The sequence below is a fragment of the Syngnathoides biaculeatus genome, chromosome 6 (assembly GCF_019802595.1).
Source record: "Syngnathoides biaculeatus isolate LvHL_M chromosome 6, ASM1980259v1, whole genome shotgun sequence".
In the NCBI taxonomy this organism is placed as follows: Eukaryota; Metazoa; Chordata; class Actinopteri; order Syngnathiformes; family Syngnathidae; genus Syngnathoides; species Syngnathoides biaculeatus.
The window spans coordinates 8226300-8251311 of NC_084645.1; the positions used below are offsets into that span (position 1 = coordinate 8226300).

The window sequence follows — 25012 nt, forward strand, 5'->3', positions numbered from 1 at the left end:
TCTCCTCTCTCAGTTGTTAGGCTGGCTATCAGAGAAGTTACCCACCCTAAGGACTGTGCCAGGGGATCTAACTGCTTGCGTCCCCAATCTCTACGCCTGCTTAGAAGACAGAAATGGTGATGTGAGGAAGAAAGCTCAGGATGCTCTACCCACATTCATGATGCACCTTGGCTATGACAAGATGAACAAGGCTGCTGGCAAACTGAAGGTACTGGAAAATGTTTGTGTGAATTAAATCGCTAAATTATAAAAATTGTTTTGAGTCTCTCAACAGTATTCATTACACTCTTTTCTATAATACTGCATTTGTTGATTCTTTTTTTCGATTAGCTGTCTTCTAAAGACCAGGTCATACCTATGTTGGAAAAGGCCAGAGCAGTGATGCCACCGAAACCCGCTGCTCCTCCCAAACCTGGAGGGGCAAAATGCCCCTCTGAGACAACCGGAGCAGGTTAGTATTCTTCTGTAACTATAAAATATATAAAATAATGAGGGATGGAAAGGTAGAAATCCTAAGTTCGTATCACATGCTAAGTTACCAAAATAATTTCTAAATGTACGTATACGTGATATTGCACTACTTCTTCTTTTCCTTTCAGCTTGTCCCGTCACAGCGTGTCATATTTTTCCATCTTAGCCTATCTCCTCCATCTTTCTCTCTTACACCCACTGTCCTCATGTTCTCCCTCACCACATCCATCAACCTCCTCTCGCTCTTTTGCCTGGCAGCTCCATCCTCAGCACCCTTCTACCAATATATTCACTCTCTCCTCTGGACATGTCCAAACCATCGAAGTCTGCTCTCTCGAACCTTGTCTCCAAAACATCCAACTTTGGCTGTCCCTCCAATAAGCTCATTTCTAATCCTATCCAACCTGCTCACTCCGAGCGAAAACCTCTACATATTTATTTCTGCTATCTCCAGTTCTGCTTCCTGTTGTTTCTTCAGTGCCACCGTCTCAAATCTGTACATCATGGCTGGCCTCACCCCTGTTTAATAAACTTTGCCCTTCATCCTAGCAGACTCTTCTGTCACTTGACACACCAGACACCTTCCGCCAGCTGTTCCAACCTGCTTGGACCCATTGCTTCACTTCCTTACCACACTCACCATTGCTCTTGATTGTTGACCCTAAATATTTGAAGTTGTCTACCGGTGCTCTCTCTTCTCCCTGTAGCCTCACGCTCCCCCCCGCCACCCCTCTCATTCACGCACATATATTCTGTTTTACTTCGGCCAATCTTCATCCCTCTCCTTTCCAGTGTGTGCCTCCATTTTTCTGATTTGTTCCTTTGCGTGCTCCCTGCTTTCACTGCATATGACAATATCATCTGCGAACATCATGGTCCAAGGGGATTCCAGTCTAACCTCATCTGTCAGCCTATCCATTACCACTGCAAACAGGAAGGGGCTCAGAGCTGATCCCTGATGCAGTCCCACCTCCACCTTAAATTCCTCTGTCACACCTAAGGCACACCTCACCATTGTTCTGCTGCCATCATACATGTCCTGTACTATTTTAACGTACTTCTCTGGCACACCAGACTTACGCATGCAGTACCACAGTTCTTCTCTTGGTACTCTGTCATAGGCTTTCTCTAGATCCACAAAGACACAATGTAGCTCCTTCTGACCTTCTCTGTACTTTTCCACGAGCATCCTCAAGGCAAATAATGCATCTGTGGTACTCTTTCTAGGTATGAAACCATACTGTTGCTCGCAGATACTTACTTCTGTCCTGAGTCTAGCCTCCACTACTCTTTCCCATAACTTCATTGTGTGGCTCATCAACTTTATTCCTCTATAGTTCCCACAGCTCTGAACATCCCCTTTGTTCTTAAAAATGGGAACTAGAACACTTTTCCTCCATTCTTCAGGCATCTTTTCGCCCGCTAGTATTCTGTTGAATAAGTTGGTCAAAAACTCCACAGCCATCTCTCCAAATTGCTTCCATACCTCTACCGGTATGTCAACAGGACCAACTGCCTTCCCATTTTTCATCCTTTGTAATGCCTTTCTGACTTCCCCCTTAGTAATCATTTCCACTTCCTGGTCCTTCACTCTTGCCTCTTCAACTCTTCCTTCTCTCTCATTTTCTTCATTCATCAACTTCTCAAAGTATTCTTTCCATCTATTTAGCACACTACCGGCACCAGTCAACACATTTCCATCTCTATCCTTAATCACCCTAACCTTCTGCACATCCTTCCCATCTCTATCCCTCTGTCTGGCCAACCTGTAGAGATCCTTTTCTCCTTCTTTCGTGTCCAACCTGGTGTACATGTCTTCATATGCCTCTTGTTTAGCCTTTGCCACCTCTACCTTTGCCCTACGTCGCATCTCGATGTACTCCTTTCGCCTCTCCTCAGTCCTCTCAGTATCCCACTTCTTCTTCGCTAATCTCTTTCCTTGTATGACTCCCTGTATTTTGGGGTTCCACCACCAAGTCTCCTTCTCCCCTTTCCTACCAGATGACACACCAAGTACTCTCCTGCCTATCTCTCTGATCACCTTGGCTGTCGTCGTCCAGTCTTCCGGGAGCTTTGGTTGTCCATCGAGAGCCTGTCTCACCTCTTTCCGGAAGGCCGCACAACATTCTTCCTTTCTCAGCTTCCACCACATGGTTCTCTGCTCTACCTTTGTCTTCTTAATCATCCTACCCACCACCAGAATCATCCTACATACTACCATCCTATGCTGTCGAGCTACACTCTCCCCTACCACTACTTTACAGTCAGTAACCTCCTTCAGATTACATCGTCTGCACAAAATATAATCCACCTCTGTGCTTCTACCTCCGCTCTTTTAGGTCACTATATGTTCCTCCCTCTTTTGAAAATAAGTGTTCACTACAGGCATCTACATCGTTTGTGCAAAGTCCACCACCATCTGTCCCTCAAAGTTGCTTTCCTGGATGCCGTACTTACCCATCAGTTCTTCATCGCCCCTGTTTCCTTCGCCATTATGTCCATTACAATCTGCACCAATCAAAACTCTCTCTCTGTCTGGGATGCTCAGAACTACTTCATCTAGTTTCTTCCAGAATTTCTCTTTCAACTCTAGGCCACATCCTACCTGTGGGGCATAGCTGCTGTGGTTACATTATACATAACACCCTCAATTTCAAATTTTAGTCTCATCACTCGTTCTGATACTCTCTTCACCTCCAAGACATTCTTGGCCAGCTCTTCCTTTAAAATAACCCCTACTCCATTTCTCTTCCCATTTACTCCATGGCTGAATAATTTAAACCCTGCTCCTAAACTTCTAAAATGCAAATAAAAAAAGTGAAAATACAGATGCAGGCACCTTAAGTGCTACCAAATGTTTTCATGACATTGAGGTAGTCTCTTATTGGTTACAGTAATTCATACCAGAAGTTACAAGTACTGCTTACACCAGTACAATTAATGTGAACAAAGCAGCACAAATAAGCTAAAAAAAAATGGGAAAACAGGTCTTTTTTTAAACAATACCTGCTATTTCTGTCTAGATGATCTAGAGCAGATGTCTCAGGTGTGTTTAGTCACAGGCCAAATTGTAGTTATGGATTACCTCAGAGGGCCATTATAAAACTGTATTGTACGAGTGCCTCATCATATTACATATCTAGTCGATAAAGTATTCAGTCTTAACCTTTTCAGTTATTTTACAAGCCATTTTTATTTTTTTTCTGTGTACGTAGAGCACCCCAAATTGACTAAAAAAACTGAATTGTTGAAATTTTTGCAGATTTATAGAACAAAAACAAATTTCACACAGCCACAAGTTTTCAGAACCTTTGCTCAGTATTTAGTACAAACACTTTTTTGAGCTGAAACAGCCATACGTCTTGCATAGAAGTATACTAGAATAGTACAGGACATGTATGAGGGCAGCAGAACAGTGGTGAGGTGTGATGTAGGTGTGACAGAAGAGTTCAAGATGGAGGTGAGACTGCATCAGGGATCCACTCTGAGCCACTTCCTGTTTGCTCTGGTAATGGATACAGACAGATGAGGTTAGACTGGACTCCCCTTGAACCATGATGTTCGCAGATGACATTGTGATCTACAGTGAAAGCAGGGAGCAGGTTGGCAAACAATTAGAAAGATGGAGGCATGCACTGGAAAAGAGAGGAATGAAGATTGGCCAAAGTAAAAATGAATATACACTGTATGTGCGTGAATGAGAGGGGTGGAGGGGGAAGTGTGAGGCTACAGGGAGAAGTGATAGCAAGGGTGGACGACTTCAAATACTTGGAGTCCACAATACAGAGCAATGGTGAGTGCAGTAAGGATGTGAAGAAATGGGTCTAAGCGAGATGGAACAGTTGACGGAAGGTGTCTAGTGTTCTATGATACAGAAGAGTATCTGCTAGGATGAAGTTTATAAAACAGTGGTGAGGGTGGCCATGATGTATGGATTAGAGACTGTGCTCTGAAGGAACTACAGGAAGCAGAGCTTGAGGTAGCGGAAATTAAGATGTTGAGGTTCTCGTTAGGAGTGAGCAGGTTGGATAGGATTAGAAATGAGCTCCTTAGAGGAACAGCCAAAGTTTGTTTTTGAGACAAGGTTAGAGAGAGCAGACTTTGATGGTTTGGACATGTCCAGAGGCGAGAGAATGAGTATATTGGCAGAAGGGTGCTGAGGATGGTGCTGCCAGGCAAAAGAGCGACAGGAAGACCAAAGTGAAGGTTGATGGATGTTGTGAGAGAAGACGTGAGGTGAGTGGATGCAGGATATAGGCTTACATGGAAAAAGATGACACGCTGTGGTGACCCCTCTTGGGACAAGCTATAAGGAAAAGAAGAAGAAAAAGAGATTGCACAGCATTCCAGCACATAAATGTCTATTGCACAGTGGTGTTCCAGAAGTGTCCTGTGAGATGGTCATGGGCAGTTGGTCTTAGCATTCTGCACACATTGGATCCTGCCTAATACAGCATGAAAGGGTAACGTAGGTCCTCATTCGCATGGTCTCAACACCTCTAGGAGGGGCCCATAGGGGTTAGGTGTAGTGCATGCAGGGTGGTGGCAAAGGCAGCGACCTTGGTGATCTAATCTCAAGCTGCAGAAACTGCCTCTATGGACGTGGAATGTCATCTCTCTGGCAGGGAAAGATTTAAGCTGGTGTATGAGGTTGAGAAGTTCTAGATATAGTTGGGCTCACTGCCACAAATGGGTTGAGTACTGGTACCATTCCTCTTGAGAGAGTTTGAACTCTCTTCCACTCTTGTTTTAATAAGACAGCCCAAAACTAAATGCAGTAGGCTACATTTTTATTTTACATTTCAGATATTTTTCTGTATGTCTTCTTGAAATATGTTGTCCGTAAGATTCAGAGTTAATAGCTTTGCCCAAGAGAGTGGCTGTTATAATTTGGTGCTGTAAGAGTCTCTTTGTGTAATTTACAAATGTTTTCAAATTTTCTCCAGCCTACAGGTCTCAGGCAGTTTATGAGGAAGTTGCCGATAAATCTGAAGCTAAAAAAGTCAGACCGGGAGTAGCTCCTAAGAAGGTATGTTTGCATCCACACCTGTTAAAAAACAATAGGAGTCTGTATTATTTTTATGGGATTGTTTTTGTAATAGGCATTTGTTTGCGATTAAAACATGAATATTTAATAAGTCTATTTGAGTCCAACCATATTTTCCAGTTCTATCAGTGTTGACGCTCAGGTAGTTATTGTAATACACTATTGTGTAGTTAAATGGGGAACAAATACGAGTACTTGTATTAGTGAAATTTGAAATCTCAATAATTACTTTGTCCACACTCTTGAAGAGTATTTAAATATTTTGCAATCAATAGTTTGTATCACAGCAAATCCAGTATTTTTGGTTGTCACACATATCCTGTCTGAATTTTTGTTCAGACATTTCCTAGTGTTGATGTAATATGTCACCCCTCAGTTCCTGACTGATTTGGCACTATTATTTGGTTTTTCTGTTCGCCCAGCAACCGTCTCCCCCTGAGGAACCAGACCTTACCCCTCCCTCAAAGGACAAGGACAGTAATGCTAATAAAAAGCCCCTCAACAAAGGGAAGACTGCTCCTGGCAGTCAACAGGTAGATGTGGAACAGATGTGCTCCTGATGAGACAATTGTTACACAACTACCACTAATCAAACACTGCTGTGTGCTCTAAAAGTCAAAAGATAAAGTCCAGCCAATGTAGACAAGTGCATGAAGCTTTAATGTTCTTCGTGACACATGGGCCTGGTGTTTATAGTAGACACTCCAATCCTCAGCCCATAATCCTTCACGGTGGTGTAACCATTTAAATGTATAATCAAAATAATGCACTCTTCTTTCTTAAGTAAAAGCTTACTAACCTATCCACGCAAGTTTTGATTAAATTATTTTCCTTTTGACAAAATATTCTTCAAATTGCTTGCATGCTTTTCACTGCATGAATTGAGTTGTTGCATGTGTAGGAACGTCAGCAGTTTCCAGCTGTTCTGTCTGCCACTTCCAAATTTCTTTTTCAGTGTGATATGTTTTGTTAAACAGTAAATGGATTTATAAAAATGTGTGACATTTAGACCTTGCCTCACTTTCAGAGTGCACCTAATAAGAAGCCTACAGCTAAAGGCATGAAAGATGACGAGGATAGGTCTGGACCCCTCTTCATCCTTATCCCCAATGCTAAGGAGCAGAGGATCAAAGAGGAAAAGCAACTGAAGGTACCTGACTGCAATGATATCTAAATAGAAAGTACTTAACTGTTAGCCCTTTTTATTCAGTATTCTGCAAGGTGTTAAGTGAATAAATGGCAAAAATATGCTCCTGCAGCAATGTTATATTCTTATTTCTTGTACAAAATCTCAAATAAAAGTATTGTGTAATGTGACCAGTATCACTGAATCATAATTTCTGCAACATTGTAATAGAACGAGACACAGGCATTTGGCATTGGACTTGCTTGTTCTGTCCTCATAGATTTTGAAGTGGAACTTCATCACTCCTCGAGATGAATATTTGGAACAGCTTAAAGCTCAGATGTCTCCCTGCTTTGCCAAGTGGCTCCAAGATGAACTATTCCATCCTGATTTCCAGAGACATGTAAAGGCCATTAGCATTATGATTGAGGTGAGGACTCATGTAAAGGTGCTGGTCATTTAACAATATGATTAAAATTTGATTTCAGTAATTTTATTCAAAAGGGAAACTTGTATATTATATTCAATCCAGAGAATTATATATTTCAAGGCTCTTTTAATTTTGATTATACAGTACAGTGAATGAACATTCTAAATTCTGACTCTCAGAAAATTTGAGTATTACCTCAGATACAAAAAAACATTTCTGTTGGCCAAATGAAAACCATAAACATGAAAAGTGTGAGCATGTACAACACTTACTTATTTGGGATCCTTTGGCCTGAATTACTGCAGCAATATGGCCTGGCATGGAGTTGATCAGTCTGTGGATGATTGGATGATTTTCATTGAATTTGTATCTTCATTACTTTGTCAATCAAGTTGTTTGTGTAACCACCTTTTCTCTCATTTATAGAAAGGTACAAACAATTTTGTCCATGTGTGTACTTGTGCATCTTTGTTATGGATGGACAAATTAAAGTGTGAATTATCAAAACAGTCACTGTACTTGTGTTGTCAGAGGCTGGAGAATGAGAGTGATGCCACCATCAGTTGTCTGGATTTAATTCTTAAATGGTTCACTCTGCGCTTCTTTGACACCAACACAACAGTCCTGATGAAGGTGCTGGAGTATTTGAAGCTGCTCTTTGCCATGCTTGATAGGGAGAACTATAATCTCACAGAGTATGAGGCAAACTCCTTTGTCCCTTACCTTCTACTCAAGGTCAGCACACACCACACTTTGCAAGACAAGCTTCTTCTCTGTGAATGAATTCTTGTTTTCTACATTCTCTAAGGTTGGAGAGTCAAAAGACGTGGTTCGCAAAGATGTTCGGGCAATACTAACCGTGCTATGTAAGGTTTACCCTGCATCTAAGGTCTTTCCTTACCTAATGGATGGTACCAAGTCTAAAAACTCGAAACAAAGAGCTGGTAGGTCACTATAATCTTCTAGTTTGCTATTGTTGGATGAAATTGCTCAAATTTTATTTCTGTTATGCGTGCATGTTTTCTTACAATGTTTCTTTGGTTTCATATGTTAAGAATGTCTGGAGGAGTTGGGATGTTTGATAGAAGGCTATGGAATGATTGTATGCCAACCAACTCCAGCCAAGTCTCTGAAAGAGATTGCTGTTCATATTGGTGATCGAGATACTTCTGTCCGAAATGCTGCCCTGAACACAGTAGTGGCTGTCTACAACGTCTGTGGAGACCAAGTCTATAAACTCATTGGAAATGTAAGTTTGAGGATTGGCGTAGTCTGGTCTTAAATAAAACTCAACTCCAAATTGAACCTTGCTCTCTGCCTTATATCTTGCCCAGTTGTCAGAGAAGGACATGAGCATGTTGGAGGAGAGGATAAAACGTTCTTCAGCGAAGAAAACAGCTGCCACTCCAGCCAGGCAGAGTGCAAATGAACGGTCTCAAAGAGATCACCCAGCTAACCCCAATGGCACATTCCTTCGCAAGTCTGCACAGGAAGACCCCAACAAACTCAAGTAGGTCACTATAGCGTGTGTGGAGAGGAACATTTGCACCATGAATAGTTGTTAAATGAAGCAAGGAATGGACATTTGAGAATATGGCTGGGTCTGATTTGGATTCTAATCTTTTTTGGGCTGTTTTTAAATGCTAATTTTAAAGTGTATGTAAATGAAAGTAAATCAGGAAAAAAAAAATTACCCAAAAAAAAAAAAAAATATATATATATATATATATATATATATATATATATATATATACACACACACACACACACATAATAAGATCAACAATTTGAATTTTTACTGACCTGTACAAAATATATAGGAAAATAAATAAATTGAACTAGACTGAGTGCTTTTGCATGTGTGCAAGACCCAAATTAAAAAAAAAAAATTGTCCCGCTCATGGAAGATTAAGAAGTTTTTAGTTGTGAATAATATAATTGTCAGGTTCTAATGCTACATACAGCATTAACATTTTTGCTACTTGCTTGCTTACTTATATCAAATATGCATGATTATAGCAAAAGTAGCAGTTATTTTCATAAATATTTTAATCATGATTATTAATTGATATTATTCATTATGTGAGGGGAAATTTTATTTTTATTGGACTACTTTTCGGTCCAGTCTCTAAGATATAATTATAAAAACAAAATGAAAAAAAAAAAACTTCAAGGCTAACCCTAACACTATTAAAATTGCTATCACAAATGGCAATTTCTTAAACAAATACGGTTTATCCATAAAAGGCAATAATATTAGGCTGCATCTACCGAATTCTCATTATGATTCCCCATCACTAAAGTGCATTCTCAGTTGCAGTTCAAGGCATAAATTTACATACACTGGAAAAACACTTTAGTTACACCACAAAAGCACAACTTCTGCCGTCTTTGCTCATCCAAAATGTTACCTTTTCGCTGATCGTAATTCTTCCTCTTCTTATTGGGCATTTCGGAAGAAGGTTTCGCATCAACACAGCGCTTTGGCGCTATTGTGAACACGAGAGGTTAGACAGTCAACAGCATAGCCGGAAAGGAAGGACAAGGGAAAGGGTGGAATGGAAGTTGCAAGGTGAGGCTTCGATGATCTGCAGTCAATCAGCTCATGAGATAAATCCACACATGCTCTCATTGGTTGAAATAATATAATAATCCACAGGTGTCTCTTGGATCGGATTACTAGATGTTTGGTTTTTAACAATTGCTCTTTGTTACTCTACTGCTGTAAAATCCCGCTCTATCTCGGTCACACAGTCGTAACAGTATGCGATGTATATTCCAAGACCACCGTATCATCTCCATTATGATTATTGGCTTTTATTTTGTCAAACACTATCGGCGACCAGAAAATATCCCAGCAACATTATGGAGCCTAGCAAACCAATGATAGCACAAATTTTTGTACGTAAATATCGCAGCGTTGTTGAATCATGTGCTAACGATTAGGTAAGCATTGGTTTGTGCACGTGGATAAATGTTGACAACGGGATACGATCATGCTGGTCACAATGTTTAATCGAATTGCTCGATGAGGTCTGCTGTTGGAGAGCTGTTTTTGTCACAGTAACATGGAAGATATTCCAAAACATCAAACATGCTAGACTTAATTTTTGCCCCATAAGGCTAACGGAAGACCAAATGGTTGGTTGGCCATGGATTGTCACACTACAAGAGGTTGTCATTTCTCATCTGAGAAATGCCTGCACTAGTTAATTGGGCAAATATGGGGGCTACAATCCCGGAGGCTGTTAATTGTTGTTAGTAAACATAAACTCATCAGAAACGTCCAATGAAATTACATATGGTTTTTCCAAAATGGTTTAAAATCATAATCTCACTGTATGTAAATGTTTGACTTTGAAGAACATTAAAAAAATCCCCAAATAATATTTTATGATTTTGGAATATATCAAACAATTTTAATAATGCATTTGACCTGAAACACAAGTTTAGTCTGATTTCATGAGGAGGGGGGGATATTTTTATTAAGTGTATGTAAAGGTGGTTTCAACTGTACAGCATATGGAATAAGTATTTTGAGACAATCACTTCATGATATTTACATTTTTTTCTTCCTTTTAAATGCTTTTCATCGTGTGACGCACATTGAGTTAGTGTATGAAATGTACAAAACAGATCTAATGTCTATCTTATGTGGACAATTTTGAATTTTCTTGTTGCCAAAAGAAATAGGTGGTTGAATGAAGTTAGAATTTAGAGCCCTGATTTTAACCAAGTCCAGAAACTTTAAGATATGAACTATTGTTGTATGGGAGTTGTGACTTATCCAATGCTGTTCTGAAAAAATAGACAAGATTTCTGTCACGCTTTCCAAAATCCTCTGTTGTCTTCTCAAAAGATTTAAATCTCCCAAGGGGAGACAGATATATTTTTCTGTTTGAATTCCTGTCTGTGTCTTGGCCCCTGTCAGTGTCTTAACCCCATAACTATATTTTTGTCCATATACTGCACTTACTTAGCAGACTCTGAGAGTGAAAAGCAAGCATTGTGTGCCTTTTGGCTGGAAGGTGGGTCTCCTGCCAGCATCCCTCTTAACTCATCTTTTTTTCCTGTGATTTCCTCCTTTTTCTTTTTGCCTTCCTTTCCGGAACAGAATTATGTATCGCACTTATAGAATGTGAGTACCTCTTCCTCCTCCTCTTGTGTCTGTGTCCTTAGAAAACAAGATAAAATACAATGTTATCATCTTAATGTAAATGGACCATCTTTCTGACTTGGATTTTCTTCATTCAATAGATGGTGCACTGTGTAGTATGATTCAATGTAACATTTGGAATTACAGTGTCAATTCAGTAATTCATTTTATTTGTACTACAAAGAAATAAATCAAAATTACCGTTTTGAACAGAAGTTCATTTTTGCTTTTGATACCTCATGTTTACACTTCTAATATCAAAGCTTATTCCCATTTGGTCACTGGCTATCAGGGGTCAGCGGTGTCCACATGGTGTCTTAAAAACTATGGTTCAGGAACCTCCAAGTACTTTAGTCCTTCATTGGCAGCATTTAACACGTGCACTGACCGGGCATGTATGGAAGCATCTAGGAGATGTGACTGTGGACTCTGGGACAAGGTTGTTAAACAGAATTGAAGCGGGGAAGAACATACCTAAGGAATGAAAGTGTGTTGTTGCAAATTTTTAACCCTAGAGAACCCAAGACATCCAAATACTCTGTTAAAATTTCATGTACTAACTAAATTATTCAATAAGCATCAAATGAATACAAAAACATCACATTTGGAAAAATTTACTAAATAACTTCCGGTTTAGATAATGGGTCAAATATGACCCAGTGGGCCTTAACTACCAACTACTGTACAGTACAGTAGTAACCACATGTAAGACGTTGGGCTTTAAGGGTAAAAAGAGTAACTGTGGTGCAAATTTTTAAGAACAAGGGTGATGTTCGGAGGTTTGGGAACTGTGGAGAAATAATTGATGAGCCAGGCAATTAAGGTAACCTCTGAGACTGTATTTTCAAAGAACGTATGTCTCGACGGTTGACAAAAGACAGTTGGACAGCGTGAGGGAGATTCTGCGGTGAAGAATGCCTCCTGAAGTCTACAATCAATTTCTACAGTCTTAACAGTGTTCAACGCCAGGTTGTGTTGGCCAGATCAAAGCTCCAGTCTCGCCACTTCCTGTCAATACGCAGACTCGTCACCGTCTTTGATGAGGCCGATGACTGGTGTCATCTGCGAACTTCAGTAGTTTGACAGTCGGGTGCCTTGTGGTGCAGTCGTTTGTGTAGAGTGAGAAGAGCAGAGTGTCTGGTGCCTTGTGGTGCAGTCGTTTGTGTAGAGCGAGAAGAGCAGAGGGGAGAGGACACAACTGTGGGGTTCCCTGGTGCTAATAGTGCACATGGATGAGGTGGTGTCCCCCCGCCTCATCTGCTGTATCCTGCCTGTCAAGAAGTTGTAGATCCACTGGCAGATGGCAGGCTCGATGTTGATCTGGAAAACCTGAAAGAGGAGTTCAGGGATGATAGTGTTCAACACAGAGCTTAAGTCCACGAACAGGATCCTAACATAGGTTCCCTCGCTGCCGAGATGTTCAAGAATAAAGTGCAGACCCATGTTAACGGGATAATCCGCAGACCTGTTAGCATGAGCTGCAAACTTCAGTGGTCCAGCTGGGGACCTTTGACGCTTTTGAGGTGGTCCAGCACAAGGCATACAAACGACTTCATGACCACAAGACACTTACCAACATCCAGTCAAATCAACCACGTAGTCGAAAAAGCCCAATTGGCATTGCTTGTTGATAGAAAATTCTTGTGTACAAGCTCGTGGGCAACTCTGTGACTTAGGTACAAAATGTATATATATTGTTATAATGTCCTAAGCCTAAAATGCACTTTTGGGCTTTTTCTTTTTATGCCAAAATTTCTGTGCATCACTACTATTTATCATAAAGCAATCTGTAGAGCTGGATGACTCAGCTGCTCCATATGACCTTTGTAATACGCCATCTCTTCTAGCTCTGTCATTTAGAGTTGTTAAGGCAACGTTGGCTAAATATTTCAAAGTGCATACCTCTGGTCAAAAGTTAAGAAAATGTTGCTAAATCCATGTTTTGCAATGTATAAATAGGCATGTCTTTGTCAGTGATCAGTGCCATTGACTCAGTGGTAGGCTGTATTATGCTACTGTGTTCTATTGTTGTTCATTAGGCCAAACAAAAAAAATGTTCAGATTTCTTATATTTCAGAACTAAGATCAGTAACTGTTTTTTTTTTTTTTTTTACAAAATATTTTTACTCAGTCTCCAGCACATGGTGCCGCCAATTTCTTGTCAATTCTTGTTAATTCGGTCTCTTTCCTGCATAACAAAATCAGACTTCATGATGATGTGGTCCAAAAAATATGAAACAAAAATCGGACATGGCAAAACGTGAAAATGTAACTTGACTTGATATGGCTCTGTCACGCTATGACAGGAAATTAGGCAGTTACACTAGCTGACGCTCGTGAACACACATGCTTATACACACACCAAACAATCTGGCAACAAGTGGCATGAAAAAACAGGCTTAAATGCACAATGTAATCAATGCGCACAAGGAAATGGCACATGGCCATGCCGCCACCTGCTGTGGCTCCTGTCAAACACCCAGCATAACTCAGTGCTTCCGTATATGCACGTGTGGCGTGGCCGTGGAGAACCATGCCCCTCCCATTTATTACACGGTGTAAAAATGTTGGTCAGCAGGAATTTTTAGACTCTGTCGGAAAATTGGAACCACAAGGTTTTTTTTTTTTTTTTTTTTAACTCCTTATGGTGATACTTAACAGCTAAGTATTTCTTGAGGTAGTACTTAGTGTAAACTTTGAGAACCACCTCAACACGGTGTTAGACATGACTCACGAATCTTAAAATTTTACTTAAATCATCCCTTGTACAGTTATATTTATGAGCCTGGAATGAATGACTTTATTACACGAGTTCCTAGTGTGTGTGTGTGTGTGTGTGTGGGGGGGGGGTGTTATAGAACAATATGGAATCAAAACATTCAATTTTTAGAGGTTCCACTGTCTCTACAGGAGAGCCACACAGCCTCATGTGCATCTTTTACAATCAGATGGTTGCTGGTATGTTAAGTCTGCTTCTTTTCATGCCATGAACAAAGGAACATGGTGGTCTGGGGTTATTTCCTATCTCACAAAAATGAGAATTATTCTGCTCGTTGTGCGTTTCTTAGCAGGAACTATAGCAGGTATGGAAAGTTTTTAGACCCCCTTTAATTTATATTTATATTGCAGCCATTTGTTCAAATCATTTTATTTTTTTCCTCATGTACATACGCTACTCCATATTTACAGAAAAAACGAATTGCTGAAATTTTTCCTGATTTAATAAGAAACTGAAATATCATGAAGCCATAACTATTTAAACCCTTTCTTGTGACTCATATATTAACTCAGGTGCTATCAATTTCTAATAATCATCCTTAAAAGGCTTTTACATCTTCACTGGAGTACAGCTGTTTGATCATACTAATAGGACTTGATTAGGAAAGCCACACCCCTGTCTATATAAGACCTGACAGCTCACATTGCATGTCAGCAAATGAGAATCATGACGTTAAAGGAACTGCCTGAACAGCTCAGACAAAATTGTGGCAAAGCACAGATCTGACCAAGTTTATAAAAAAAATTCTAATGCACTTAAGGCTCCTTACAGCACAGTGGCCTCTGTAATCCTTAAATGGAATATGTTTGGGACAAGTCGAACCCTTCTAAGAGCTGGATGTTTGGCCAAACAACAATTGGGGGAGAAGAGCCTTTGTGAGAGAGGTCAAAAAGAACTGAATGATCATTCTCTATGAACTCCAGCAATGCACTCGGGGGCTTGGCCAAAGTTCTCAAAAATCAACCATCACTGCAGCCCTCCACCAGTCGGGGCTTTATGGCTGAGAAGCTGGAAGATGGAAGCATCTCCTCAGTGACACATGAAAGCCCATATGGTGTTTGCGAACTCAACACCTGAAGGACTCCAAGATAATAAGAAATAAGATACTCTGGTCTAATGAGAACAAGAGAAATTTCTGGTCTTACTGTATTTTCATATTAAGGCACACTTAAAAATCTTATATCTTCTCAAATGGACGGGGCAGTGTATAATACTGCGCACCTTATGTATGTGCAGAGTTCCAAAATCTTTAAATGTTGATTGACTACGTCAATAAAGTACAACCAAACACACTGATCACATAACATTTATGGATCCATGATACAGCATGATGGCATTCACAAGGCAGTGATGAACAATTGCACTTTTATTTTTGTAAGTAGAAGAACAAGCTCACGCTACCCATACAATGACACATGGAGGCAAGTCATTTGTCAACATGTCGTTCGCACTCACAGTACCATATTGAATAGGATAATAGCAGAATAGCGTAACTAGCAGATAATAAAACAATGGGTGAAGAAATAATTGACTAAAAACATGCTTTAAACGCTATTTACATCCTTCGTGCTGCAAAGTATGCTGGTCATGCTGGAAGCATCCCCCGGCATGCTACTTTGTGGCACTAAGGATGTAAATAGTGTTTAGAGTGCATGTTTTGCCAATTTTTTTTTTTTATTTGCTAGTTATGCTATTCTGTTTGCTGTGGTGATCATTTTTAGTTTCAACGTGACTGTTTGAATGACACTGACTTACTTGACTTCACCTGTCATTTTGTAGGAAGTTGCACTTTGTTTACAAAAGTAAAAGTGCAATTGTTCCCCACTGCCTCCTAAATACCACTGTATGTAGCATGGTAGGTAGCATGTTTTACCGTGCCCTCGTCCAGTAACACAGTGCGCTTTTATGTGTTAAATACAAAAACTGTGAAAAACTACCTTTTATTATGGTGTACCTTATGGTCGCGAAAATACGTTAATCCAAAGTGGAACGTGTGGGCAAAACCAGGCAATACTCATCACATGACGAATGCAGTCCCAACAGCGAAGCATGGTGGTGGCAGGATCATGTTGTGAGGGGTTTTCAGCTGCAGGGAGAGGAAGACTGGTTGCAATTGAAGAAAAGATGATGAATTCAAGTCCAGGGTCATCCTGGACAAAAACCTTCTTCAGAGTACTCAGAACTTCAGACTGAGCCGAGGTTTCACCTTCAATCAAGAAAATGGCCCTAAACACAGAGCTAAAATATTGAAGGAGTGGCTGTTCTTGAATAACCCAGCCACAGCCATGATCTAAACCCAAATGAATATTTCTGGGAAGACTTGAAAATGGCTCTCCAATGTTCACCATCAAACCTGGCAGAACTGGAATGGATCTGCCAGGAAGAATGGCAGAGGATCCCCAAATCCAGGTGGAAAAACCTGTTTCAGCATTCCCCAAAAGATTCAAGGCTGCATTAGCACAAAAGGGTGCTTGTACTAAACATTGATCAAAGGGTCTGAATAGTTATGGCTGTGATATTTTAGTTTTTCTATTTTAATCAGCAAAAAATTCTGCTGTTTTTTTCTGTCAATACGGGGTACTTTGTAGACATTTATTCCCACCCACCCCTCAATATCGTTTTTGCAAATAGCTGCAATATAAAAGAGAAATTTAAGAGGGTCTTGAATACTTTGTGTACCCACTGTATAGTCACAACTCGCTAGTCTCTTTTATGGAGACTGTTTAAAACTACTAATGCTGCAAAAAATATGCATTAAAAGTTAAATGAAAAGTAGACCCATGTAATAAACTAATAAATTAAATTATTCACTCTGCTTTACTGATGAGTAACACAATTAACCTGACATAGCGTTCTCTTCCCAGCCAAGCCCGTCAGAATGCCCAGCAAAGCGAGTCCTCTCACATGCCCATTCCCAAGGAGTTCCAGTTAGATCTGGACATGATTGAGATGGACCGGAGCAGAGTAAATGAGCTGCCTGACCTTGTTCAGCACAAGCTTGATGAACTTTTGGAACCTATTGTAATCCCTGAGCCCAAGTAAGTCTGACTCACGTCCATTACAATATATCTGGAATAGGTCTTGAGCATGAACCTGATGTTGATTTCAATGCTGCTATGTTTTGTCACACAAGGATGTGTACAGTTTCCCCACAATTTGATGACCTCCATAACAGCACTGCGTCCACAATAAACTTTGTCATCTCTCAGGTGGCTAGTGGGGACATCAACACCAGCATACAGGCACTTGCACAGGTAATGATCACTGCTTGACCTTGATTTTATGGGATTTTTCAAGCGCTATGACTGCAAATGTTTCTTTTTAATAGGCTAATTTAATTCTGTGGAGATCCAATTTGCATCACCCATGGAAAGTGTTATTTACAGCATGCTTCCCATTGATCGTTTCTAAGTAAATGAAGAGCTACACGACAGTGGATGCTCAGACCCAGAAAACAATAATTCACAGAATTTTCCCAGAGCAGACTGCTGCATATAATCAGATGGTATATTAGTCTTAGTACATTTGGTAATAATTTATTTTGGGCCTAGTTAGAGCAGAAGTCAAGAAATTCTGGCAAGATTTCATGGATCACAAGTTTTACCCAAGAATACTATGCAAGGCTTGTTCCTACTAGCTGAATACATTTATGATAAGAAGGATGTTCTTTTTTTTTTTTTTTTAGTAAATGTCGGCCAGCACCTATCTCGCCAGAATAAAGATTGCCTTGTGGGTCTCCATTTTCTCCTCTTTTATCCTTGAAATAAACTAATATACTGTACGTTGGCCTTTTCTCCACTCCCTGAGAAGGGTTGCGTCAGGAAGGGCATCCGGCATAAAAATTGTGCCAAACATATGTGCGTTCATCTGAGATGACACGCTGTGGCGACCCCGAAAGGGACAAGCCGAAAGAAACTTACTTACTGTACGTTGGCCTTTTACCTGTAGTTACTGGTACATAGAAAATAATGCCATAAGTGTCCTTAGTTGTCATGCAAGCAGAAATAGAACAAACCAAACAAATGATAAAACTAAAAGAAACAAAATGTTGCTTTACTTTACTCTGACTTTTTAGTGCAAAGTTTCTGTTCAAGTCCTATCGTTACTATTTTTTCATTTGATTCATCATAATCATGGAAACCCAATGCTATCTGTTCATAAAAACACAGAGAACATCGGGAGACGTGAGAGTGAGAAAAATAAAATATTTTTTTTTTCTATCACCTTGTCTGTTTGAATATTTCGTTGAAATATTCTACATAAATTTGAATCGTTAGACGACTCCAGACCGTTCCATTTTTGCATTCTATTCTGTGATATCTTATAAAATTAGCAGCACGGCGGGATACAATGTCTCTCAGCTGAGAGAGCTTTAGTTTGCTTTTCGTAATGGTAATTTTTAGCAGCGTAATTCTAAATGCAAAGGTCCTGACTTGTGTACATAGTCTTTGTTTCAAAGCAAAAATACACACAAATACAACAACAATAGGAGGACAGCGTGTGCTGTGATGAGACTACCATTACACCAGTGGCAGTGGCATGGGGAATGATCGATACTATATGAAATCTCGATGCTTACCAGATACCAGAAGATTGACTAAAAATTAAATGCTGATACGCTTGATATTTCAAGTCATAAGAGGACTATATATCAGATGGAAATTCTATCGCTTACGAGCAGGAATACTGAAGAAGCATAATATCCATGCTGCAAAAGCCATACAAAGAAAATCACTCTGTCCCTTTCACTGGCCAGGAACTGAATTGAAACAAAACAGTCACATCAACCACCGGGTTGCGTCACCTTTACACCTATCAATCAATGACTCGTTGATGTACACATCTCGCTAACCGAAACGCAGCTACTGGCCACCAGTTCACGAGTGTCATGTGCCAGTAGAGAGCTGAATCTCTCGACACGGCTGCGAAGAGCTTTGTGTTCTCTCCATTGCGTTAGTGTTGCTCTCATTCTCGTATTCATATGCAGATGCCTGCTCCTCCTCCTAGCATAAAAAATAAATGGCCATTATTTCCATCCAGTTTTAGACTGAATGTTGTGTTGCTTGTTGTTCGCGCCCAATTTTCTAGCCATCACCTCAACGTGTGTCCTTCTTTGCAATAAAACTGAATTTTACTCTTACAAAACACTTCTTACTTTTCCCAATTTCCCTATTATTATATATACTAGCAGGCATATTTCAAATGGTTAAACCTCTCCCCAGAATCACCGTTATGGTTGACATGGCAAATTAGCAGCCAGCTAGGTGTTAGCTTTGAGCTAAAGACTTCACATTGTCCACTAGCAGGAGTTAGTTCAAGGCACCGGCAGCATTACATATACAGTGCATTTAATACATAAGGTCACTGAATGTGCTTACATGATTGAAAGTACATTTGCTGACAAATTCACACGATTAACACGAACAGGCACGTCTGCAGGGACTGTGAGGAAGCTGAGCTGCCATGCATTTATATTTTTATATTATATTGTATATTATTAAATGCGCATTATCGGCTGAGATTTTTAGATTTTTAAATTTATTTCATTTAAGAGGTAGGCACTGGTGGATATGACTAGTGCTTCATTTGCAACTTACCCAGCCTTCCACCAGGTGGCGAAGGTATGGTGACTGCTTCATGCAGGGCCAGCACTCCACTCTGTTGCCAACTTCAAAATAAAAGCTTAAAAAGGAATTGATGTCCAATGTAGTAATGTATGAAGCTTTGAATTTGAAGTTGGTCCTCTCAGCATGTTGGCGAGGAGGTACAATCCCTGTACCGGCTGGCTTGATTTCAACTTTGTCTGGCTTGGCTGCAGTCAGAAATGAATGAATGAATAAATAAAATAAAGCTAGTAGTGAGTAGAAATGGAATTCTCAACTGCTGAGTTCTTCAAAGTTTGTGATTGTGCATGACTGACCAATGTGAGTGGGATTTCTTCAGGGTTAGTTATCTTTTCACCAATAAAGCACTGTAATTCTGTATTCAAAGGGATTTTCAAATGAATAGTCAGTGCTTACAGCCAATTGCTAATGTTTTATGGAACTGGATTTGTTTCCATTAAGTTACAATTTCAAACTGTACTTTTTAATAGCATATTTATTTAGCCCGTGATAAAGTAGAATTTTTGGGAGTAAATTTTTTATGATGGTCCATTTGTTTTGTAAAGAGGGTTTAGCTTCTTTACATTTTAATTTTCACTAAGATTAATTTTGCACTTAAGCTGTTCCATATCGTTTGTTGGAAAGTAGTGCAGTAAAAATATTTTCCCAAACATGAATAGTCTGGATTATTAATTACAATATTGAATAAAATAATGAATAAAATATTCTATTTTGGCAATAATCATGCAACTCTACCGGAGAGAATTGTCATAGTGAGAGAGAGAGAGAGAGAGAGAGAGAGAGAGACTCACAGCAGGTCCATCATAGCCAAAATATCCATCCATCCATAGATCTATTTTCTTCGCCTGAGGCCAGGTCACAGGGGCACCAGCCAGTTTCTCCAGCCGTTCTGAGGGATCCGAAGGCGTTCCCAGGCAAGCCGAGAGACGTAATCTCACCTAAGACACCCGATGGTGTGCCAGAATTTCCTCAAAGCTGTCCATTTTCTCCATGGCCTCAACAAACTCCTCCCGTGTCTTGAGTTTTTTCCTCAATGACCAACAAAGCTGCATTTTGCTTGGGGAGAGGGTACCCATCAGCTCCCTCGGGAATTCCACTGGCCAAAAAGGCAAACTATGACTTCTGGTTAACAATGTCCATTTGTACTCAAACCATTTTTGTGATACAGCTGCAAATAAGTATTTGAACACCTGTCTATCAGCTAGAATTCTGACCCTCAAAGACCTGTTAGTCCGCCTTTAAGAGTCCAACTCCACTCCATCTATTATCCTGAATCAGATGCACCTGTGTGAGGTCGTTAGCTGCATAAAGACATCTGTCCACCCCATACAATCAGTAAGACTCAAACTTGTAACATGGCCAAGACCAAAAAGCTGTCCAAGGACACCAGAGACAAAATTGTACAAATCCACATGGCTGGAAAGGGCTACGGAGAATTTGCCAAGCAGCTTGGTGGGGAAAAAAGGTCTACTATTGGCGCAATCACTAGAAAGTAGAAGAAGCTAAACATGACGGTCAATCTCAGAGTGGAGCCCCATGCAAGATATCACCTCGCGGGGTCTCAATGATCCTTAGAAAGGGAAGGAACCATCCCAGGACTACATGGCAGGACTTGGTCAATGACCTGAAAAGAGCTGGGACCACCGTTTCCAAGGTGGCTGTTAGTAATACACTAAGACATCATGGTTTGAAATCATGCATGGCACGGAAGGTACCCCTGCTTAAACCAGTACATGTCAAGGCCCCTGTTAAGTTTGCCAAAGACCAATTGGATGATACACGGAAGTCATGGAAGAAGGTTTTATGGTCAGATGAGACCAAAATGGAATTTTTGGCTCATAATTCCACTAACACATGTTTGGAGGAAGACAAATGATGAGTTCCATCCCAAGAACACCATCACTACTGTGAAGCATGGGGGTGGTAGCATCATGCTTTGGGGTGTTTTTCTGCACATGGGATAGGATGACTGCACTGTATTAAGGAGAGGAAGACCGCGTATATATTGAGATTTTGGGGAACAACCTCTTTCCCTCAGTCAGAGCATTGAAGATGGGTCGTGGCTTGGTCTTTCAACATGACAATGACCCAAAGCACACAGCCAGGAAAACAAAGGAGTGGCTCCGTAAGAAGCATATCAAGGGTCTGGAGTGGCCTAGCCAGTCTCCAGACCTAAACCCAATAGAAAATCTTTGGAGGGCGCTGAAACTCCGTTTCTCAGTGACGGCCCAGAAACCTGTCAGATCTGTGTGGAGGAGTGGACCAAAATCACTCCTGCAGTGTATGCAAACCTGGTGAACAACTACAGGAAACGTTTGTCTTCTGTAATTGCAAGCAAAGGCTACTCTACAAAATATTGTTTTTCTCAGCTGTTCAAATACTTATTTGCAGCTGTCACAAATTCTTAAAAAATCATACATTTTGATTTCTGGATTTTTCTTTTGATTATCTCTCTCACAGAGGGCATGCACTTACGATAAAAAATTCAGACCTCTCCATGATTTCTAAGTTGGAGAACTTTCAATATAGCAGAGTGTTCAAATAGTTATTTTCTTCACTGTGTGTGGAGGCAAACCTGACTATATATCTAGTTGGAATTTCATAATTGAATTGGGCTCCTTCCCTGCCAGTGAGGTGACGTGCCTGGAGCCAGCTTCTGTAGCCGTGGATCAGGTCGGCAATGTCCCCTTTGGCCACCCTCCAGCTCATACTGCACCTGACCTGACCCCTGTGGGCCCCTCATACTGGTGGTTTGAACCTAATGTTACCCTTTCCGGGTGTGCCAGGCAGGATCCCATAAGTGCAGGCCTGAGTTCCAGGCGCTTGCCTTTGAGCCCTGGTGGCCTTGGTGACTCACGTCTATCCTTTTTGTTCATCACAGGGGTTATTGGAGTCAATCTTAGTCTTGTCCCTCCCTTCGGACTTATTTGCCATGGATGACCCAAATGGGCATGAAGCCTAAGGCAAGTTACCTCCTAGGATCATTCCCCTGCCATAATAATGTCACTGCTCAAGGTTGGGCCCGAAAATAACCCAGTACCAATTTCACTGGTGATTAAAAAAGACTTAATGTTAATAAGACAAAATGCCATTTATTGGCCCACATAATTAGCCCAGATGTTAACTGGTTAATCAGTACTCCTGCCTACGGGGGCTCTAGTCAGGTGAACATTTCACACAAATTCCGACTCATTAATTAAATGAAGTGTTACGTACGTAAGGTTCAGTAGCTTTACTTGTATTACTCAAAGTTGGCTGTTTTCAACTATGTACAGATTTGTAAAGGTGGCGACTTGTGTGTATTCATGTTTGTTGTAATTACATATTGTGGTTGGAGTATCTTTTGTCCGTTTTTGGGTTCCGGTTTACAGGGGAATTCAAAATGACCCCAGATCTCAGATTTATAAGTTGAAGTTCACTTGACACTTCTGCTTTTGCGGTCACTGTTTGATTGAAGTATCCATTGTGTTTGGCTCCTGTCTATAAAACGGGTACCACTTGCAAAGTCCCTGTGGCCAGGAGGTGAATAAATTTAGCAGGTATGTACAATTGATATTACATTTTGGAAAGAGAAAATGCAGTGCATTGCCGAATTGATATTTTTAGCCACCCTTAATAAAACTATAAATACTGAAAAAAAAAAAAAAAAAAAAATTTTGTCCTCACAGATTGATGAAGTATTATGGCAGGAGAACAAGGCAGAGGTCATGTCAGGACACATTGACCAGTTCCTCATTGCCACCTTCATGCAGCTGAGACTCATTTATAATACCCACATGGCTGATGACCGGCAGGACAAGAAGGAAATATTTAAACTCTACAGCTGCATCCTTGGCAACATGCTGTCTGTGAGTCCCTTCCTCATTAATATTAGAATATGAGGTGGATACAATGGATGCATTCACAACCTGCATTTTCTCATCCTCAGTTATTCTCTTTGGAGTCTTTGGCAAGAGAGGCATCTATGGGTGTGTTAAAGGACCTAATGCACGGCTTAATAACATTGATACTTGACAGCAGAGTGGAAGAAACCGAGGAGGGGCAGCAGGTCATCAGATCTGTAAACATGCTTGTTGTCAAAGTCCTGGAAAAGTCTGACCAGACCAACATAATAAGGTAAATGAGCTGTGGATGTTATTAAGCAGATGCATGTAAACATCAAGTTGAACCTGTCTTCTTCTCAACCTTTATTTAAATCTCATGATTTAAATATATACTTTTTTAGGTGAGCAAAAATAAAAAAAGGGGGAGGGGGGACTGGGACAATTGCAATGCAAAACATTTTATTTGTTGTAAAGAGTTTCAGGTTGATGCAGCAGAGAAACTAATAGCCATTTAGCCTTTGCTGGAAAGGGGAAGTAAATTCAGCCTAAAATTTATGCCCCCACTCATCTAAACATGCTATTGTGATTTATTTATTTATTTCAATTTAAAAAAAAAAAAAAAAAAACATAAATTGCCATGTTGGCCAATATTGCCCTCTTCTGTTAACAGAAATTAACATCACAAGTGCTTTTGTGGCCTTCATGTAACCAAAGTCGCATAGCAGGATATTGGGTCGCTACAGCTATTTTTTTTTTTTTTTTTTTTTTTTTTTTTTTGAGCACTATTCTATCACAATTGGGTCAAACCATCATGTATTCAACCTCTGCCTCCAGTCAAGAAGCCTACGTCAAGCCAGCCGCTGCACTTATTGTTCATAAGCATCACTACTCCTTCAAAATAAAAGCGGCATCTGTAGTAGTAGTGTGAAAATGTTTGCCCACCTGATTTTATTTATTTTTTTATTTTTTAAATATTTTTTTTTTTGGGAGTCACACTGAAATATTTCCTCTTCAAACTAAATCGAACAAAGACAACACAAGTAAACACAAACAAAGTTTTTTGAATTATTTTTATTACTTACGGGAAAAAATACAAATCTTTCGTGGCCCTGTGTGGGGGAAAAAGGAATTACCCTCCAAACCTAATGGACCTTTCCGACTGGCCATCTTCAGCTCCGCCCCCCTTAGTGACAGTTGCCATGCCCCACAATTTTCCGAAATGGCGACTGAACATAACAGGTTTGAACTGGATTCTCTATCGCGTATTCCAGATAATATTGGGGTATGTTTTTTACCAAATTCGTCGGAAGTCTCAACTATTTCACGCAAGGATATGTACACGGCATTAAGATTTTGGATGGAGCAGGATGCAAAGTCAGCGTTACAGCGAAACGATCGATGCAAAAAAAAAAAAAAAAAAGTTTGACGCCTCACAAACTTCACATTGAAATCCAACAGGATAAAATTGTGGAATCGTACTGCACATGTAAAGCAGGATGAGTACTTTTTACTTGGAAAGATCACGAGTAATATCATAGGTGTATTCATTTGACTT

General features: G+C 40.2%; 1 protein-coding gene across 3 annotated transcripts in view; it reads left to right on the forward strand.

Moving 5' to 3' along the window:
* The window catches only part of ckap5 (cytoskeleton associated protein 5), a 108300-nt gene that overhangs the window by 61367 nt on the left and 21921 nt on the right, over positions 1–25012 (forward strand). For 2 of the 3 annotated variants that reach the window (XM_061821761.1, XM_061821763.1), the window contains exons 24-37: positions 14–208; positions 331–451; positions 5418–5500; positions 5941–6051; positions 6546–6668; positions 6925–7074; positions 7606–7809; positions 7883–8018; positions 8130–8323; positions 8409–8584; positions 16874–17047; positions 17143–17263; positions 23302–23481; positions 23562–23749. In XM_061821761.1, coding sequence (XP_061677745.1) covers positions 14–208; positions 331–451; positions 5418–5500; positions 5941–6051; positions 6546–6668; positions 6925–7074; positions 7606–7809; positions 7883–8018; positions 8130–8323; positions 8409–8584; positions 16874–17047; positions 17143–17263; positions 23302–23481; positions 23562–23749 — 2156 coding nt within the window. The remainder of the gene's footprint in view (positions 1–13; positions 209–330; positions 452–5417; positions 5501–5940; positions 6052–6545; positions 6669–6924; positions 7075–7605; positions 7810–7882; positions 8019–8129; positions 8324–8408; positions 8585–16873; positions 17048–17142; positions 17264–23301; positions 23482–23561; positions 23750–25012) is intronic. The other variant, XM_061821762.1, reaches the window with a different exon arrangement.